General features: G+C 45.4%; 2 protein-coding genes across 4 annotated transcripts in view; one reads left to right on the top strand and one right to left on the bottom strand.

The window, feature by feature from the left end:
* Positions 1–8743, top strand: part of MED8 (mediator complex subunit 8) — a 42103-nt gene extending 33360 nt beyond the window's left edge. For all 3 annotated transcript variants that reach the window (XM_075671368.1, XM_075671371.1, XM_075671369.1), the window contains exon 8: positions 8627–8743. In XM_075671368.1, the coding sequence (XP_075527483.1) occupies positions 8627–8706 (80 nt within the window). In that variant the 3' untranslated portion in view covers positions 8707–8743. The remainder of the gene's footprint in view (positions 1–8626) is intronic.
* CNPYb (FGF signaling regulator protein canopy b) lies at positions 7255–19474 on the bottom strand. Its single transcript, XM_075671372.1, has 2 exons — positions 17904–19474; positions 7255–7370 (listed from the first exon to the last, which is right to left on the bottom strand). Exon 1 carries the CDS (start codon positions 19174–19176, stop codon positions 18550–18552), a length of 627 nt encoding a protein of 208 aa, XP_075527487.1. The 5' UTR covers positions 19177–19474; the 3' UTR covers positions 7255–7370; positions 17904–18549.
* Positions 19475–20860: the final 1386 nt, after the last annotated feature.

Genomic DNA, 20860 nt, shown 5'->3' with positions numbered 1-20860 from the left:
CGATTTCTTCAGTGTGTCTTGAACACCTACAAGCACAGCACTCGGTGCACTCTCCACACTTCCACGAAGACCGGTCTTTATAGGTGTGTACAGACTAAGCAGTCGGAATATTTGTGTGAAATTCACGACTGTACCACACAGCGTAAACACGCACACGTGAAAAAAACCACTGCTTGCTACTTTGACAAGGCGGTTGCAGCGGCGGCGACGATAGGGATGGACCGGGCCGGTCGGGCAAACACTGTGGCGAGCGCCACCGCGCGGCAGGAAAGAGAAAGGCGACACTCCGCGCGCCGGAGCTTTCATACTGAAAGAGATCTAAAAACGCTGCAGGTAACAGCAGATTTGCTGAAGGATGGTGGGCAGATTGTTCTAGAGAAACTGGCCACCCTGTATACGCAATGCCTCATGACCTTGAGCGTACCAGAATTTTGGAAGATGGCTAACATAATCCTAATCCATAAGAAAGGGGACACCAAAGACTTGAAAAATTATAGACCGATCAGCTTGCTGTCAGTTGCCTACAAACTATTTACTAAGGTAATCGCAAATAGAATCAGGAACACCTTAGACTTCTGTCAAGCAAAGGACCAGGCAGGATTCCGTAAAGGCTACTCAACAATAGACCATATTCACACTATCAATCAGGTGATAGAGAAATGTGCGGAATACAACCAACCCTTATATATAGCTTTCATTGATTACGAGAAAGCGTTTGATTCTGTCGAAACCTCAGCAGTCATGGAGACATTACGGAATCAGGGTGTAGACGAGCCGTATGTAAAAATACTGAAAGTTATCTATAGCGGCTCCACAGCCACCGTAGTCCTCCATAAAGAAAGCAACAAAATCCCAATAATGAAAGGCGTCAGGCAGGGAGATACAATCTCAACAATGCTATTCACAGCATGTTTACAGGAGGTATTCAGAGACCTCGATTGGGAAGAATTGGGGATAAAAGTTAATGGAGAATACCTTAGTAACTTGCGATTCGCTGATGATGTTGCCTTGCTTAGTAACTCAGGGGACCAATTGAAATGCATGCTCACTGACCTGGAGATGCAAAGCAGAAGAGTGGGTCTAAAAATTAATCTGCAGGAAACTAAAGGAATGTTTAACAGCCTCGAAAGAGAACAGCAGCTTACGATAGGTAGTGAGGCACTGGAAGTGTTAAGGGAATACATCTACTTAGGGCAGATAGTGACGGCGGATCCGGATCATGAGACGGAAATGACCAGAAGAATAAGGATGGGCTGGGTTTCGTTTGGCAGGCATTCTCAGATCATGAACAGCAGGTTGCCATTATCCCTCAACAGAAAAGTGTATAATAGCTGTGTCTTACCAGTGCTCACCTACGGGGCAGAAATCTGGAGGCTTACGAAAACTGTTCTACTCAAATTGAGGACGACGCAACGAGCTATGGAAAGAAGAATGATAGGTGTAACGTTAAGGGATAAGAAAAGAGCAGATTGGGTGAGGGAACAAACGCGAGTTAATGACATCTTAGTTGAAATCAAGAAAACGAAATGGGAATGGGCAGGACATGTAATGAGGAGGGAAGATAACCGATGGTCATTAAGGGTTACCGACTGGATTCCAAGGGAAGGGAAGCGTAGCAGGGGGCGGCAGCTAGTTAGCTGGGCGGATGAGATTAAGAAGTTTGCAGGGACGACATGGCCACAATTAGTACATGACCGGGGTTGTTGGAGAAGTATGGGAGAGGCCTTTGCCCTGCAGTGGGCGTAACCAGGCTGATGATGATGATGGATGTTGGCAATTAATTCTGGATTAGGTTTGATGCCGTCACTGGAAATCGTGTCACCCAAGAATGCAATCTCTTGTGCACCAAACGTGCACTTTCCAGGGTTAAAGGTAAGTCCCGTGATCTCAGCTGCTTTGAGAGCACTTCGTAGGCGCTGGACATAGAAGTGCACATCTGAAAGGCCTCAAATATCTCATTTAGGTCTTTCTGGAACACTTCACTGGCTGAGGAAATACCGAAAGGAAGCCGCAAAAAACAATACCGGCTAAATGGCATCGAGAATGTGCATATTTTCTATGAATCCTCATCCAGCGGAATTTGGTGGAATCCCGCATTGGGCATCTAAACATGAGGAAAATTTTGCACCTGTTAGTTCCACCTCTCTGTCCTCTCGACAAGGCATATGATAGTGTTCACATTTCAAGCTGTGGTTAATTTTCCTCGGGTCAAGACATATCCTTAGCTTGCCGTCTTTTTTGCGCACGATGACTAATGGGCTTACCCAGTCTGTTGGGCTGCTCATCTTCCGCACAATCCCCGCTTATTCCATCCGATCCAATTCTGCACGCAGCGGCTGCTGAAGAGACAGGGGCACTCTTCGCGCTGGCTGGACGATGGGTGTAGCATCTTCGCGAAGCACAGTTTTGTATTCCCATTGAAGGCGTCCAGTTCCATGAAATAGGTAGGAGAACTCCCGGGCTGTTTCTTTGGAGGTGGTGGTAGCTACAGTGTCAACGTTCCGCTGAATTACACCGAAGTGTTCACTGGCCTCCAACCCCAGAATGGCCTGATGGTCTTTTTTCACCACAATGAACTGTGCGCTTTCCTGCCGGTTACCAATGATGAGGGGTGCCGAGAACGTTCCACAGTGCTTGATAATTCCGCCGGTGTACGAGCGCAGCGCCGTGCCGCGCCGTTTGACTGAAGCGTACCGACATTTAACTTGCGCTAAACTGATAGAGGCACGAGGTTCGCTTGGGATCCGGTGTCAACCTTGAATGTGACGTTCCTTCCACCTATTGTAGCTTTCGCAAGCCAGTAGCATCCAGTCGGAACACTGTTTACGGCTACATATAAGACGTCGAAGTCATCATCTCCTCGCTGCACTTTGTCAATATTAGCTCTCCCTTTGCAACACACGGCAAAATGATTTGGCCTGTTGCACAAACAGCAAGTCTCGCCGTATGCCGGGCAACGCCTTGGCAGATGCATTCGGTCGCAATGGGTGCACCTTGCTGGCTGACATGCCACCCTTCTGTTCACAGTTACTGAGTCGACTTCAGGTGCTTCCTTTGTCCTAGACCATATCTCGATTTGGCGAGCTGAGGTTTTGGCTGCTTTGCATAAGACGATAGCACCTTCCAGGGATAACTTCTTTTCTCTGAGCATTTTTTCCCGCAGCTTCGGGGAGTTCGTTCCGAAACCAGTTTGGTCCCAAGCCATGTCATCGGTTATGGTACAGAAATTACAGACCCTGGCCTGTTTCTTGACTTCTCGTAGAAACTGTTCTAACGGTTCGGCCGCCCGCTGCACACGCGTGCGAAACACGTGCCTTTCGTGAACTTCACTTTCCTGCTCACTGAAATACTCCTGGAATTTGGCGACGACCAATTTGTAGTCATGTTTGCTTTCCATCCCAAAGAACGAAAAGTTGTTGTAGATTTCTATCACATCTTCGCCTGCTACGCTTAGAAGGAGTGCAGTTTTTGTCGCTTGCGACCTTGGTTTGTCAGGTGACGTTGCATCCAAGAAGAGTTCGAACCTTTGTTGGAACAGCTTTCAGCTTTTCCTGGTGTCTCCTGATGTGTTCAATGGTTCCGGAGGCTTGATGCTTTCCATGACTGCTAAAGGGGGATCCACGACGTCCGTCGGCAGCTGACCACCATTAGTGGAATTCATTACGAGCAGGCTTCACCACTTGTGACACCATGTATCGTCCCGAGCTTTCCGCAGTGAAGCATCGACACAGCGAGTGAACAGTGAACCCCAGTGTTTATTGCGCGTCGGTATTTATAGCGCACTCAGTCCGTAAGAGGGGTAGTGCGCTATCGTACATCTGACAGCGGCATGATCTGACAACTGCTGGTGCGCATGCGTACGATGCGATACACCTTCTAAATGAAAATCTTCAGAAATCCTCTTCAGAAATCCAGCCTGCTTAAACCAATTTGCAATCGTCGAAGGCTGAACAGCCTTCCAGGCATCTGCTAGCATGCCTAGTGCCGAGAAAAGGTTAACGGAGTATGTCTTCTCGTTTTCAAAGCACATGAGTGTGATGCCAAGTAAACAGGTCCGGTAGTGCACCTTGAGAATTTTAATGACGCCTTGGTCCATCGGCTGGAGCACACTTATTGCATTCGTCAGCAAGAATTCAAGACGAATAGCTTGCAGGTTGTTTACGGCGTCATGCACCCTGCAGTTCTCTACGACTATTACCTCTTTCCTCTTCTGGCGTTCAAACATCTAGTCGAGACGGCGAACGCAATCTTCGAACAAGCTTTGTGTAATACAGGCCATTGTATTGCTGCTGTACCACACAGGCAGGTTCTTCGCACCTTTAAAGCAATGTGGGTTTTTCACCTTCCCTATCACTAGAAAGGGCAGCTTCTTGGTGCCAACCGCATTTGTAGGGTGCCTACCAACTGGGAATTCTCAGGAATTTTGAATAGTCTGAAAATACTCAGGGAAAACTGGGGAATTTGTGCTTCTATCAGGGAAAATTAGCTGTAATTTTATTGAAAGGGAACGAAATTCGCGGTAATGCTAGCTGAAGTAACAAAGAGGAATCGTAACGAATCTACTTTGATGCCGTGTCGTCGGCTGGAGGAGTTGCCAGTGTACAGTCAACGACCGACTTTCCTGACGCCCGATAATTCGGACAGCTTCGCGGTACCACCGCGTACCCTGTAGAGTTTGTATAAGAATGTCTGAAATTTTAAGTGCAAGAACCCTTCGTCGTCCGATTTTTCTGACATTTTGCCGTGACCGCAGGTCCAAAAGGGCATTAATGAAACAACCCCACCACCACCGCCATTTTGATTACCTTGTCACCTCAACGGCACTCTCGCACGCAGATCTGCTTGCAGCTGTAGGTGCCACCACCGCGGCAGCGCTAGGCCTAGATGCTTCCACGTTTGCTGTTAAGCTTCTTGCCGTTCGGTGCCATGTTTTTCATTGAAAGAATTTACCGCTGTCAGCAATGCGACTCTGACTTTGTCGTCCTCGCTATTAGCTTCGAAGCTCAGAAAGCATGGTGCGTTACGTAATGCCGGTTTCTGAAAGTTATCTTCACCTCAGTACAGTAGTGTTACGTGGTGAAGGCCAAAAGCGTGGCAGTTTGGGCGAGTTGGTATGTCATGACTTTTTTAGGCTTCTATTTGCATCTATTTGCAGAAAAACAGAGTATGCATCGGTTTGTGCGTTGCCCCGCTCCTCAGTAATTTATTTTTAGCTCGCCTAGATGTCACCATGTCAGTGAACATTAATCAGACTAATGTTTTTAAAATATTTCATTATGTGGACGATTTTTTTGTTTTGTATTCAAGGTTCTTCAGCTGACCTTGAGACTGAGGTTGCCATGGTGGTGCCAATAGTCAAAGAATGCCTTGCGCCCCTTGATGTTACTTACGAACTCCCACAGGATCACATGATCCGGTTTTTAGATTTGCACTTAGCTTATTCGGGTATTCACACGTGTTGGTACTATAAGCCTTGTGCTAACAAACGACTTCTTCCGTTTCATTCTGCTCATTTTAAGTTGATCAAGAGAGGCATTGCCAACCTTTGCCTAAATAATGCTTTGAAAAAGTAATGCCACCATACTGTTTCATCTAGCTTTGCCTCTCAGTGTGAACGGGTTTCGCCGGCTGGTTATCCGGTGTCCCTACGAGTGTCAGTAGCAGAACGCATTCTAAGAGAGTCTAGAAAAGACAACCAGCATGAAGATAAGCCTGCAACTACTCGGGGTAGGACAAGCATCATTCCTTATATTCACACCGTCTCAGAAATAGCTCATATTCAAAAATATTTGCTTATGTATGCATCTCCGTTTTATTGAGAACGTTCGACTCGATTCACAATAGGTTTTACAATTTTTTTTCGCAGGTATTTTATTTGCTGAGCATTTCACTAGCCCCCCTCCCCCCGCTTTCCTTTCTGTTTCCTTATTTAATAAAATAAGCACTACTCCTTATTATAAAAACTGGATTAAGTCGTTATTAATTTTTTAACATGCTTACTAGAGAGTGACAGCATCGGGTCACATGATGTCAGCCCGCCTTGATATAAAACAAAATTCTGTGTCACTCAGGAAATTTTGCAAAGGCACTCAGGGAAAACCTGGAAAGCTCAGGGAATTTGGAAATGTCAACTTGGGTAGACACCCTGATTTGCCCCAACCATGACAGTTACCCTCTCCTTACTATGCTTCCCACCACCACAGGCCTCATCATCCCTTGTTTCGTCACTGAAGTCAGCTTTCCTTTTTCGCAATGAAGCGAATGAAGCTCAAACTGCTGGTGGCACCATGTTTAAAAACCCTATTTTCCAACTTGTTTTACATCCTTAAGCAGAATAATCTTGCTCCTTCTTGCGCTGCCCCATGGCTTTTGTGTGCTGCCATCTGCCAGAAGCACAAAAAAGCATTGAGGCCAAACCAGCTTGTTCATGGCATTGCTAGAAAATGAAAAGTACCATCTAGAAGCTTAGCTCTTCCGTGACCGTTTTTACGAGAAACCTGGACGAACCCTGCTCATCGATGGCATGGAAGGGGTTAATGCCAAAATCACACTTCAAGTGCTGCCTCTGTGGATTTCCCCCTTCCCCTACCATTAAATATAGCTTATGAATGTTGTGTTCAGGGTGGGCATTATTTTCTTAATACTGGAGAGCCAACTTATCATTGTTATCAAGAAATAATCGGCAAGACTACATGGTAATTTAAATTCCAAGAGTACTACTAGGCATTGTCCAAGTAACTGTTTTTCTTTTTTCTTCTTTTCTCACACGTAAACTGAAGGTCCGTTTCAAACATAGCAAACAGACATTGCAATTATTTACCTTTAGGTGCTTTAAAACAGTACAGATTCAGAGCTTCAAAATGTTGTGAATGCATTACATCTTGTTTCAATGTGTACTGAGTGTCTGTCTAGCAAGCATTAGCATGAAGAAATAACTAAAAGTTTAACATAGAAGCCAGCTTGTCTAAGCAAATAGTAGTCGCCACCGTGTGTTGCAATAATGTCACTGTGATGGCGTGTCATTGTACAAAATGTGTTCCATTTAACCGTGGCAGCAAGATATACTGATATCAAGGTGCACAGTGGGAGTATTATGTTCAAAGCGGTTTCACAATCTTTAGCCATTGGTGCTCAGGTCTCTACTTCAAGAGACATGGTGGCTAGCTTGATATATTGGCTGCTGTGGAGCTCTATGGTGAGGGTAAGGATTTCCACCTTCACTAAAATGTGCGAGTGGAGAAACACAGAGGAAGAGACTGTTTGGTAGTGTATTTATGAGAGCAGGCTTGCCAGGGACCAAGGTGGAAAATGGCTTGTGTGAAAGCGAAGCTCCTCATTGTTTTCTTCACAGTGGCTGGTCTCTTCAGCATCTGCGTATCAAAATAATGTGTTTGGCATTTGGTTTTCTGCGACTACTGCAGGGCAACTCATTGATTGGATGAGTGATTTCAGGCTGTGCCGTGGTTCATTAATTAATCGATGCATTATGCACACACTTGAGATTGCCACACTGTCCTCACTTAGCAACACATTACTGCTACTGGTGCCGCTGCTTCAAGGTGCATTAGCAGCTACATTCTGATGGGGCAGAATCCAAAAATGCTTATGTGGTGTGCTTTTTACGCAAGTTAAAGAAAGGACCACAGGTGGTCAGAATTATTTCGGAGCCCTCCACCACCAAGTCTCTTGTAGCGCATGTGTTGCATTAGGTGTTGACCCACAGCATTGATGCTTATTGCTTGACAACTCTGATGAATGTGGCCTAAACTTAGTACTACTCCTAGTGGTAAAGCCCATCATGCTGTCCAGAACCGCCAGTAATTGTTACATAATATGTAAGCACACTGGGCCTAATGCTGTACAGAGGGGCTTACCACCGGGCTGTTTTCCAGCTCTTGGGAAACGTTAAAAAAATTAAATTCTGGGGTTGTATGTGCTGAAACCACAATATAATTATGAGGCATGACATAGCGGGGGCGTTGAATTAATTTTGACCAGCTGGGGTTCTATAACGGGCATGTAATACCATTTTGCCCCCATCAAAACGACGCCGTGAATCAAACCCGCGGCCTCGTGCTTAGCAGTGCAACGCCATAGCCGCCAAGCCACCACAGTGAGTTGGGAAAGGTTTAAGAAAGGTCAAGTGTGCTCTCCTGAAAATCAACAACTTGAAAGCCCAGCCGGACTTCGTGGAGTTCTTGCTACAACTAGATTTTCACTTTGTTGATATACAAACCACTTGGGCAGTTTTTTGGCAACGTTGACAGCATGGCTCATGAAATGCGTGTTTCTCAAACTAGTTGTTTATTTTCTCAGCTTTTAGCCTTCTCCATTAGCTATGTTGCACTGTGCTTTTGTGTAGTATTCTGTTCTGTGTATGCACTGTGGGCACAAGCAATAGAAGGCGATTTTGAGCCTATCTATGACACATCTCCTGCTCCCAGGTAGCAAAAGTAGAAAGAGTTCAAGAAATATTATAACAAATTACTTCATCATTTATTGGCTACAAAGACATGACCCATTCTTAATACTTGAAGTACAGGTTGAAAAGCATGTTTTTGCTGTGTGAAATTTGGTCAATGTCTGTTGGGCACATTATCTGAACAGTTTTCTTTCTTTCTGCCAGTGCACCCAGCCGGCAAAATGCCAAGTGCCATCAAGACCAATATCAAGTCCGCTGGTGCCTCACATCCCTATGGCCGATGATCAATAAAGCCACCTTCCCCTCTTCTCCTGAATGTAACATTAAGCCTCTGTGAAATTCTTTTCACTCGTGGAAGCTGCATTCATAAATAGGGTGACAAAATATTAAATTAGACCTATATCACTCACTAGCATCCCATGTAAAATCCTTGGGCACATCTTATTTGCATGTCTTGCCAATTTTCTAGGATCTGATGTGTTTTTGAGTCTTTCGCATCACAGTTTCTACAAGTCATACTCATGTGAATTACAGCTAATATTCTTCACTTGCAAACTCCACATAATTCTGAATTGCATTTTTTCAGACTTTTCGAGAGCTTTTGAAAAAGATTGCCACAAACTTATGCTTTACAAACTAAGTTTTCTAATGTAAATTGAGTGCTTTCTTATTAACTGCTCCCAGTTAGCTAACCGCTAACACTAATTCTGAGTCTTCTGTTGTGCACTCTGGTTTACCATGAGGCTCAGCCCTCTGATTTTTCTATCTGTATTAATGAACTGGTTTCAAGCATAGGCAGAAAGCTTTCATTTTCCCGGGGGGGGGGGGGGGGGACAGCTTTCTGGACCTTATATATATATATGTATATCCTGAACTTGAAGAAACTTCGTGTGACCTCGAAGAATTGTTCACTGAAGTGACCGCCTTATATGAGAATTTACAAGACCTCGTAGTAGGAAGCAGTTCAATTTCACAGCTTGAGTCCTCTCCCACCACCAAGAATCTAGTGTCTCTCAGTGGTGTAATTTTCCTTCGTGTAATTGTCCTATGCTTCGCTATCATTATTACTGGTGTGTCTTTTCTGTAAATCCCGGCCACGGCGGCCGCATTTCGATGGGGGCGAAATGCGAAAACACCCGTGTGCTTAGATTTAGGTGCATGTTAAAGAACCCCAGGTGGTCAAAATTTCCGGAGTCCTCCACTACGGCGTGCCTCATAATCAGAAAGTGGTTTTGGCACGTAAAACCCCAAATATTATTATTATTATTGTCTTTTCTGTGAAACTGCAGCTTCTCTCTGTCATTATTTTTTTCTGTGAGTCCGAGTATAAGCGCTCCTGCGCATGACTGCTGTTTCTGATTTCAAGTGAATCCGGCTTAGCGTGATTGTGAATTATACAGGATGCCCCAACTATCATGCACCAACACTTAAAGAAAGAGCAGTAGTTTTGTGAACAGAGATAGGTGTTGATTTGAAAAAGCGGAACCCTATCAGGCTCTTCAAAGCCATTAAAGTACAGCTGGGATCTGCTCTGATTCACAGTCGCTTCACAACACATGGTGCTCTTTATCTAGATATTGCAACAGAAGAGCAAGTTGACATTCTTCTCCAGTGCTCTCAGATTGGTGACATAAGAGTTAAAGTGCAGTTGCCCCACTCCTACATGATTAACGTGTTATTAGGGGAGTACCAGTGTGGTATTCGGAAAGCGACCTTCTTGACTACTTGAAACCGCAGGGTTTTCTGCACGTGAGATGTCTGTTGTGCCGGGTGGACACTCAAGAAAAAGAATGGGCAGCGATGCCTACCAACTCTGTTATGCTAATGTTTGCTCCCAACACTGAGCGCCCCGAAAAAATTAACCTCAGTTTTACCAAGCATGCAGTCAAAGAATTTGTTGAAACTCCTCCCCGATGCTTTAGGTGCCAACGCTTTGGGCATGTAGCCAAAGTTTGCATCAAAAATCAACATTCCAAACAATGTGCTGGCGTCCACGATTACAAAGCCTGCAAGGCAGATTTTGCTTGCGCTAATTGTGGAGGTGACCATTCAGCGAGTTTCGGTGGCTGCCCCTTCCGTGTAAGCACCTTACACCGTCGAGTGTCCTCCATTAGTGGTCCCAAACCACAACCTACTGAGAAGCCGATATCTGGAAGTGACGAGTTCCCTGCGTTGGAGTCTGAAGTTCGTGGCATGGTAACAAGCAACGTCAGTGAGCGACCTGACCCTAGCAAGACGGCAAAGTCCTCTGTGGGTGAGTCGGTTGTTCGATCTGCTTCAGCAAAAGGTGTGACAAGATCACAGCCATACTCGACGACATGGAGGACATTCCCTTGCCTCAAAAGAAATGAAGAAACCAGCTGCAGTGGCCAAGAGTGGGTACCAGTCCGCATCTTTTGTTGAAGTTGTCAGGCAGTGCGTACAGCAAAATAAGGAGCTCAAAAATCGGGATCTGTCCTACCTTCTGCGAGTTTTGTTTTAACTCCTGCGTTCATATGTTCAAGCGATGTAGCCTGGCACCCTGAAGAACTTTCTACAGCTCGTTCTTTCCTTTTGAGTCCATGATTACCACCTTCGCAGCAAACTTTACCTTATAATATGGCTAGTTTTCTTCAACCTCGCACAACTAAAAATAACCGAAAAGTGCCGTTTATTATGCAATGGAACTGTGCTGGGATTATAAGTCGATTAGCAGAACTGAAATTATTTTTAAAAGAAACTTGTGTTCCAGTATTGGCCCTCTCGGAGGCTGGCCTACCAAGCGGGAGATCTTTTACTGGATATTTTGCCCACTAGAATTGCAGCATAAAGTCATTTCCCGCAGGAAGCGCCACCCTTTACATGCGAAGAGAGATTCCTCATGTGGCTTTTAATGTCGCCGATCTTTGCACCGATAGTATTGAAGTAGTGGCTGTGAGAATACAGCTCGGCTTCCAAACTCTTTCTGTTGCATCCGTATATGTGTCTTTGCGGAAGAAGGTAGCAATGGATTTGTTTCTCCAGCAGCTTTGTGATCATTGCTCAGCGCCCCGAATTATCTGCAGTGACTTCAACACCCATCACTCTGTCTGGTGTGACAGGAACACAGATTCCCGCGGACGCAAACTTTTCGAAGTTATCGACAGTTTGGACTTGTGCATGGCCAATGACGGAAGTCCCACTTTCTTCCGGCCTCCAGCCTCAGCCACAACTATAGATTTAACCTTGCATTCACCTGACGTCTGTGTGAAGTGGTCAGCTGCACCTGACTGCATGGGAAGTGATCACAATCCAATTTTAGTGTTTACTGCCGACTTCCATATGCGTGGCTCTAAAATTAGCCATGTTGTTAATTGGGACAAATACAGGGAGCAACTTGCATGTGTTTCTGGTGATGTGATAGACAAAATGATTTCTGGTAAGATGGCTGCTACCACGGTGGTCAAGTTGCCTAATCATTTTCCGACTCCGCATTTAAAACTCGGGAACCTTCGCGCAGCGCGCAAAAGGGCGGAGCGACAACTGATGCGGAAGAAAGATGACAGATCCTTGAAGATGACCTTCAATAGGCTCAACTCTGCCATTCGACGACATAAGAACAAGCTCTGTAGATCGCAGTGGGCGTCCTTCTGCGCTAGCTTGACTGTTTTCTCACCGATGACGAGAATTTGGCAAGTCATTGGCAGTCTTGCTGGTGATTCTCGTCCTAGTAAGCCTTTCAAAGCGCTTGCACTGTGCAAGCAGAAACCTCTCACGTGCTTGGGGGAATTTGCAGATCCATTTGTACATGCATGTTCAGGCATTCATCTCTACCTGCAACATCTACGTCTGTAATGGATGCCCTGTTCACACTTCAAGAGCTACAGATAGCATTCAGCAGCCTGTGGCGTCGATGTGCACCAGGTCCTGACGGCATTACCAACTAGATGATGCACAACCTACCTCTGGAACACCAAAGTATGCTCCTAAGCTATCTCAATCGAGTGTGGGAGAATGGCGATGTTCCTTCTTCATGGAAGGTGGCTTGTGTTGTCCCAGTGCTGAAGCCCGGCAAAGAAATGACAGTCTTGGCCTCGTATCGTCCTGTATCACTGACGTCGTGTGTGGCTAAGCTCATGGAGAAGCAGGCAAGTAAGCATTTATCTTGGTGGCTCGAAGATAGAAGGGCTCTGCCAACATGCATGACTGGATTCCGAACAGGTTTAAGCGCACAAGATAGCGTCTTGGACTTGATAAGCCACATTGAGCATCATAGAGCTTTCGGCCTTTCAACACTAGCTATTTTCCTAGACGTATCAAAGGCTTATGATAGCATCCTTCAGAGCTCAATACTAAATAGTTCGCAGGCCATAGGCATAAAGGGCTATCTTCTGCGATTCATTGACTCATTCATCAGTGATCGTAAAATTCAAGTGCTGTTAGGAAGTACCATAAGCACCGAAAGGGCGGTATCGCGAGATGTACCTCAGGGCAGTGTTCTTTCCCCAACGCTCTTTAATGTTGTAATGGCTGGTCTTCCCACTGAAGTGCAAAAACATTGCAGGCATGCCTATATGTCAATATATGCAGACAACATTTGTCTTTGGTTAACTGGATATCAACACAAGCGTTTAGCTCTGATAGCTCGACAGACATTACTTTCAGTTCAAAATTACCTTCAAGGTGTTGGGTTGACTCTCTCAGTGGAAAAATCTGGCTTCATCATATTTCTAGGTAGAGGAAGACGGTATGTGCAGCTGAAGATAGACCTTGATCAATCTTGCCTTCGTTAATTGAAGCACAAGCGCTTTTTGGGCGTCATTATTGACTACCGTCTACAGTGGCGGCGAGCTGTGGAATTGATTGTGACACCACTATCTTCGCATCTCAGTGTGATCCGTAGAGTTGCAAGTGAGCAATGCAGAAATCACCCTTCTTCAATGATCAGGCTGCATGATGCATTGGTGACGAATCGAATAATGTACCAGCTCCCTTTAATTTCCCCCTCGCTATCACAACTGGAACGACTTGAGGTTTTGCACAGAAAGGGCCTAAGGAGGGCTCTTGGCGTTCCGCAGACTGCTCCTAACAATGCAGTACTTTATGAGTCTCTATCGAGACCTCTTAACCTAGTTGCTTCACAAAGGTTATTGATGCAAATTGGCCGCCTCAATCAGACGGTAGCCGGGCGAGCCCTTCTACAGCGCCTTCTAAAAAAAATCTGAGTCCCGAGCGTACTTGGCCCTTAATACTCTTGGTTACCTGGGTCTTGACACTAGAGGTCGAACTAAGAGGTTGAAACCACTTTGGTCATTCGCGAACCTTGATTGTTCGTTGACAATTCTTCACGTTCGCGCTAAGCGGAGTTCTCCTTTGGCGGCAACGCGTTCGCTCGTACTCGAACATCTTGAGACTGAATATGCACGTCTTCAAATTTTTACTGATGGCTCTGTGGACAAGGTTAGAGGATCTAGTGCAGCTGCTTTTCACATTCCCTCTTTGAAGTATGATTGGTCTGTTCACTTCACTGCAGTTGGTCCTCTACAAGAGACGAAAGCGTTGCCATTGAGGCAGCTTTAAAGAAGCTACGGTTTTGTGCGCCTCAACCTGTTGTCATTCTTACAGATTCAAAATCTGCCCTTCAAAGGTTAGAGCATAGGTTCCCTTACTGATGCCTTATGTCTTAGCTCCCTACGCTCTGTGCACAATCTCCATACGTTTCCAATGGGTGCCCTCACATATAGCTATCATAGGCAACGAGATGGCGGACAGCCTCGCCCATAGAGCGCCGTCTGGGAATCCATTGAGAAAAGTGCCTCAAGAGGACAAGAGACTCTTCAGAGAAGCAGTGTTTTGTGCCACTTCATTTCTTTGTGGAGCTCAACTCACAAGCCATGTGTGACCAAGGGTCTCAAAAGAAACCAAGCCACTTTAGTGCTCCGCATTCACACGGGCTCTGCTCGTACCCCTGCGTGGATGTATAAGACTGGCCTGGCGTTGTCTCCATTATGTTCAATGTGTGGTGTGTGCGGTGACATAGAAAATTACCTTATGTGCTGTACTCTGTATAACGCGGAAAGGAGTATGTAATTCGGGTCCCTCAAGAATGCGGGGGTTCCTCACAGTTCTCTTCAGGAGATTGTTTTCCCGCACGGGAACCAGTTGTGTAGGAAGGAAGTTTCTCGCCTTCTTTTAAATTACCTGCAGGACACAGAATTTGGCCTCCACATGGTGACGTTAGGAGTGACTACTTGTAATTGTGAGGTCTGTGTCTGATTTATGTTATTTATTTATTTTAAGTGTCGCTACGGTGGAGCAATTGTCGGCAGCAACTGCAAGGCTAATCCCACCAGTAGCCTAGAACCACTCAACTTATTTCAGTGCCCTTTATTGATTTAGAGGGATAAGGTCGATTACCAGTAACGAAAAAAATGGTCAAACCTACTCAATTTTGAACTTTGCACTGAAACCAGCATATCAGAGTGACATCATGCATTTCAATGTACAGTGGACTCTGAATAAATGTTGACCACTCATAGGCATAATGTATTGTGCATAATACTGTTTTGAAATAGACGGCAAGAGATGCAGTTGAAAGATTGCAGTGCTATTTTGAATGCGTGGTCTGCACAAAATTATTGGGAATCCTGTCCTGGATGAACACAACTTTAAATAAACGGAGTACAATTTTTGTTCCTTCGAGTTCCGTTTAAGTGGAGCCTACTGTAATAATTTTAAAGCTTTATGGGTTAAGTTATTGGTTAATGCAGTGTAGATTATCCAGGCCAGAGTAGAATCTGTCAAATTATGTGATGTCATGGCAACCTAGTGCAGCAGCTTCAGGGTAGCATTGCCATCAGTCTTGATTTTTGTGTCCTTTCTGGTTAACCAAACCTCCCCTCTTTGTAAGAGTGGCCTTTCGGGCATTGAAGAAGCTTAACTTAATATACTTTAATGTGCCTTTACACATGACACACTGATGACTACAAGTCAACAATCCAGGGTTGTATGCTTGATTGATCACTTTTAAGGATATTTTCTGCATGGCGTGGTTTCCAGTGTGACACTTGATTTTAGTAACAGGTGTTCTGTCTAGGTGCTCAGCCAAAAGCATCGAATGAAAGTGATATCCCCAAAAATGAGTGTTTCCCAGTATGGCCCCAGTGCGAAAAAAAAAAGGGGGGGGGGGACCATTTTGGGCATTGCTCATTTCTTGACGTTGCAGGTTTAGATTGAGCACTAAATTATGGGGGGTTTTCATGCCAAAACCACAATCTTATTATGAGGCACAGTGTAGTGGGGTACTCCGGAATAATTTGGACCACCAGGGATTCTTTATTAAAACTTCTGTCTGGGCGTGTTGGCGCATACTTGATTCGACTAATGTAACAGCACTAACACGTGAAACCACAAAGGAACAAGGATGAGACTTTATTGATGGAAGATGGACACCTTATATAAGGCGAAAGGCAGATGTTAAGTGCGAAGGAGCAATACAATCAACACAAATTAGTTGACAGCGCTTGTGTCTCATCCTTGTTCCTTTGTGGTAGCATGTGTTTGCGCTGTTACATTTGTCAAATCAAGGGGTTCTTTAACACGTACCTAAATCTAAGTACATGATTGTTTTCACATCTTGCCCTCATCGAAATGCGGCCATTGTGGCTGGGATTCGATCCCGCAACCTCATGCTTAGCAACCCAAAACCATAGCCACTAAGCAACCACGGCGTGTCTGCACTGAGCACTGAGTGCAAGTGCTTGTATGTAGCTGCAGTGGTCAATGCTCACATTCTCTTTTGTGTATTGTCATTTAGCACTGCTTACATCCAATGTCAGCATGCCTGAACCACTGAGTTAAAAAGCAAAATTGCAGTGCCAGAGGGCAAAGATACAAGCTTCAGGCTGAAGCTGAACCAGTCATTCTGGTCAAAAAGCAGAAAAGCAATTTTAGCACCACCAAGCGAGAACTCATTTAATGCACACAATCTGTTTACAGGGAGGGCATGTAATGTGAAAATTACAGGTGAAATGCCAGAATTCAGAGTGCACTAGAAAAAGATGCATGAGGTGTGCCAAAGACAGTCTATTGCTTGCAAAGACAAAACTGCTTCCGTGATTTTCATTCAGGTCGACTTATTATCGCACACATTGTCACTAAAAACAGTTTTGACATCTTGAAAAATGTCTTTGGCGGCACCCTACAGGTCCATTTCAAGCATTGATATCACTGCTTTTAACAAACATTTCAATTTTATCATAACTCTATCGTAAATAAGGTTTATTGTGCAAGGTCACAAGCCAGTAAAGCATTGAAAATGCGCACATACATTCAGTAGTGCACAGATGGGGAGTACCTTCCTTGGAAGTTGTATTTTCAGTTGAGCATGCAGAAATGTATGTGTGTGTGTACACACACACATAGGTAGAGTTGAGTATGCTACTCTATAGCCTCTTAAATACCATCACGATTTCTTGCCTAAAATTAAGGCACAGAAATCAGACGGAAATTGTGGTGTACTAATGCATGTGCCTCTGTCAATAGCATAGTTGGCAATGCTAGATTCAACTTACAGGTGCGGTGGTGATGTCATGCGGTTTGTTCACGAACCAGTGACTGAATGATTTGGCCTCGGCTGTGTTTTGAGGCACAGAAAGGAGTAGGGACAACTTGCCTATCGATGCTCCAAAGTGTGGGATACTCAGAGAAAGATGTTGAAGTGCGGATTACCTGTGGCAAGCCAAGATTCTCTGAGAGGAGCTAAGCACCTAAGAACAGCATATGGTCAAGATACAGCGATGCCCTCACTAAAAAGCTTTCCATCGAGGCCACTGTTCTGTTGACTAGATTTGCACAGTGACACAGGCGCATAGTCAGGACAGCTGACCATGTCATACAGGTGAATGCATTTAATTTGCTGCAGTAGAGTGCTAGTTATGATGCAGTGTGTTGTAGAAAAGAAACCACACACGCAGATGCCAAGTGTATACTACTACATGCACCTTTTGGCATGGCACAGCCAAGCTGCAGCCTATGTTGAAGGACCATGTAGCAACTGCCATACAATGAATGTGCCTTCTTATTTCGCCCTATCATGGGTGCTTTTCATAGCAAAACTGCTGCTTTTAGATTTTTAAATGAAACCTGTCTGCTAACATCCTAGTAAAATGAGTGAGAAAGGAAGCTGAGCACTGCCCTACATGTGGTCTCTCAATATGCTTTGCAGATAAATCAAGACAGTTGGTATAACTGTGCTGTCCTGCTAGCCAGTAATTAAGTAAGCAAAGCCTCACAACTGCAACTAACTATCGCCCAAAATTTTTGGCACCTATTCACTATACCCACTAGTATATTCATACTGTTGTGTTACATCAATCTCCTGCAGTTGATCGCCCTGCTCCCAATAAATCTGATACCCTGCTGCCATTATTATCATTATCAGTGCAGAACCATGACAAAAATACTCAAAGCCACACACCGATGCAATGCTACCAGGAACTGCAAAAGCTTGTACAGAACTCACTTCTAAACCATAAATCCATGACCGGTTCTTCACACTGCACTCTTGCTTTTGACAATCCTGTGGAAGCAAAGCTCCTCCTGGGGCCAACGTGCGTCTCCTCTGCTGGTTGAGGCAAAGCAGTATGACTCTTGATGATGTCCTCTATCCCCTTGCTCACTTATGTTGGGAATATGATGTTTTGCACTTTTGAGAGGGTGTGCCCAGCACTCAATTGAAGCGCTGATAATAAGCACTATGTGAAAGGGCCCCAAGTTTTTCATATACAGGTGCTTTCTTGTTTGACTGGACAACAGTGTTGTGTGCTGCGCGTCTGGTATGGTTATACAACCGCACTGGCAGTCTGCAAGGTTAGTTTGGTCAGCAGCAACACAAAACCAACACCAGAACGCATTGTTCTATTGCAGAGTGGAGCCAAAGTTTCATGTTGTGTAGAAAATAGTCGCAAGGCTTCATTCATTTGTGTTAAATAGGCATTTGTGCTTGTTGATCCACATGAGCAGCAAACAGTAGACGAGGACAAACGTAAGAGGTCACACTTGCCGCTTGACTTATGAAGTATTTGTGCACACCACATATTCCGTTGACTCGGACGAACTACATGTAAGAGCGGTTTCATCAGAGTCGCCGCTTAGGGTGTAGTAGCATCTCATAGCTCGGTCTTACGGCTGCCAGGAAATGAGTCGTCCAGGCAGTCGGCGTCGCCTTTGCGTAGCACGCGCTGGCGGCACAGGTAGGTGGCGAGTGGCTCCTCCTGACTGCCGAAGTACCATCGCTCGATGTCGGTCTCGTACTGCTCGAGCAGGGCCTCGCACTGGCTCTTGAGCTGCGTCACCTCGGCCGAAGGGCTGTCCCAGAGCTCGTACGGGATGCCCAAGTCCACCTTGACGCCCTTGGCGACTAGGCCATGCAGAGTTCGGAACGTAGTGCTCGTTCCTTTGGCGAAGCGCGTGCTGTCCTTGCGTTCCTTGTGAATATTGTACTCGAGCAGCCGGTCACACACGCCGTCTAGCGACTCCACTAATCGTAGTTCAGAAACCGCATACTTCTTGCGTTTGCGCCCGCCGTCTAGGGTGTATCCGGTCTCGATGACATCGTGCGTTTTGCCAGTCTCCCCGAGACGTGCTTCCAGCTCCACGGCGAGGTACTTGCACGCTTCGCACCTGGACGCATACTTGACACCATACAGAGTCTCTTCTACGCTCTCATCCGCAGCTACACTGCTCAACGTAGCGCTAAGCGCAAGGATGATCGACGCAAGACACAATCCGCGCATTCCCCTTCAGGCACGGAGCACTGACCGACGCTTTCAGGCAATACGAGTCGGCCGCGAACTCTACTAGACTGGCTTGACATCCGGCGATTAGATAAAAGACACCGTTAGGGTGGCTAGAAGGCACCCTAACACCGTTAGCATAGAGTAACATGTTACTCTATGCCGGTAGGCAAATAATGATAATAATAAGCAAAATGCGAAGACGTTGCTCTGCTTAGCCTCCAGGGGCGCTATCCTGGACAGTGAAAGTAGAATAGACTTTGAACAGGTAGAAATAACTAAACGGAGACTATCTGATTGGTGGATAATATCAACGTAAAAGTAAAGGAGTAAATACATAGGTATGCATGCATATAGAACCATTAAAGGCTAGGTGGCGCGCGGCCGCCGCCGCCCGATACAGGAAACGTACAGGAAACGACAAGAGACGGAGACGTACAAAAGCACAGTTCGCAATAGGGTATCAGAAAATTTGGACGTGGTTATTCATAGTGTTTTTTTTTTATTGGTTAACCTAGGTAGGATATTAGGCAGCATAGTAGCAAGAGCTTGGTGGCGCAAGCCACCGCCCCGTTCCAAAGGGGACGCTCATAACATCCATCCATCCATCCGACTTTGAACAGGTAGAAACCATAGAGTTTCTCACTACATTACCTAGAGGGAAATCTGGCGCTGCTGCACTGTGGTATGCATGGGAATGCCGGTATATTGTGACTTCGGATTGGCATCGTTCTCGTAGAGGCAGGACACCTTGAAGACGCGCTTGGCAAGTACCGTTCCGTCTGTCACAATAATTTATTTTCTACTAAAACAGCACGTAAAAAGCTGTTTTAGCTTTATTATTACGCGAAAACATGTTTTGTTTAACTATGAGAACTTGTTATTGTGTGTACGACTACATGTTACGTAAAAAGTATCAGCGGGCCGCTAAAGTTGGAGGACAAATGACAAGGTTCGCGCTCGCTTTGAAACAGTTGGTCGTCTGTTCTTACTTTTCTTCGCTTGGTCATGCATTGTGGGTGAGTAAAGATGTAATATGGGTGAATAGAAACATTTTATGAAGATTTTACTTTGAGAACGCATTATTTGCATAGCCATATCCACGTTTTAGACGAAGCCTCTTACAACACCAGCCAACACGAGCCTCGCAGACACATATACCGTCATTCCCATGACGGCACGGTGCCCCCTTAAGAAACTCCCATAGACGGTGGCTCCAGATTACCCTCTAGGTGTTATAGTGAGAAACTCTATGGTAGAAACACGGGTAGAAATAACTAAACGGAAGCTATCTGATTGGTGGATAATATCAACACAAAAGTAAAGGCATTGGTAATACAGTAAATACATAGGCATTTACATAGGTATACATGCATATAGTACCATTCAAGGCTAGGTGGCGCACGCCGCCGCCACCCGACTACAAATGAAGCTGTGCAAGGGGATATGGGCTGGACTAGTTTTGAAGTGAGGGAAGCTCGCAGTAAAATTGAGTATGAAGAACGGCTGAGGAATATGGAGGAAAGTAAATGGGCTGGGAGAGTGTTCAGGTATCTGTACAGGCAAAACATTGATTCACAGTGGAGAAAAAGAACTAGGAAGCTTACCAGCAAGTATGCGGCCTGTGGGGTGGGCAACACAGCAACAAAGAAGGTCAAGCGGAAAGTCAGAGAGGCTGAATTAA

Source organism: Dermacentor variabilis, chromosome 10 (genome assembly GCF_050947875.1).
Source record: "Dermacentor variabilis isolate Ectoservices chromosome 10, ASM5094787v1, whole genome shotgun sequence".
NCBI classification, from domain to species: domain Eukaryota; kingdom Metazoa; phylum Arthropoda; class Arachnida; order Ixodida; family Ixodidae; genus Dermacentor; species Dermacentor variabilis.
This window is presented reverse-complemented; position numbering and strand designations above follow the sequence as displayed.

What these genes read in the sequence shown, in the direction of transcription:
- CNPYb (XM_075671372.1), bottom strand. Translation starts at nt 19,176, where the DNA reads ATGCGCGGATTGTGTCTTGCGTCGATCATCCTTGCGCTTAGCGCTACG.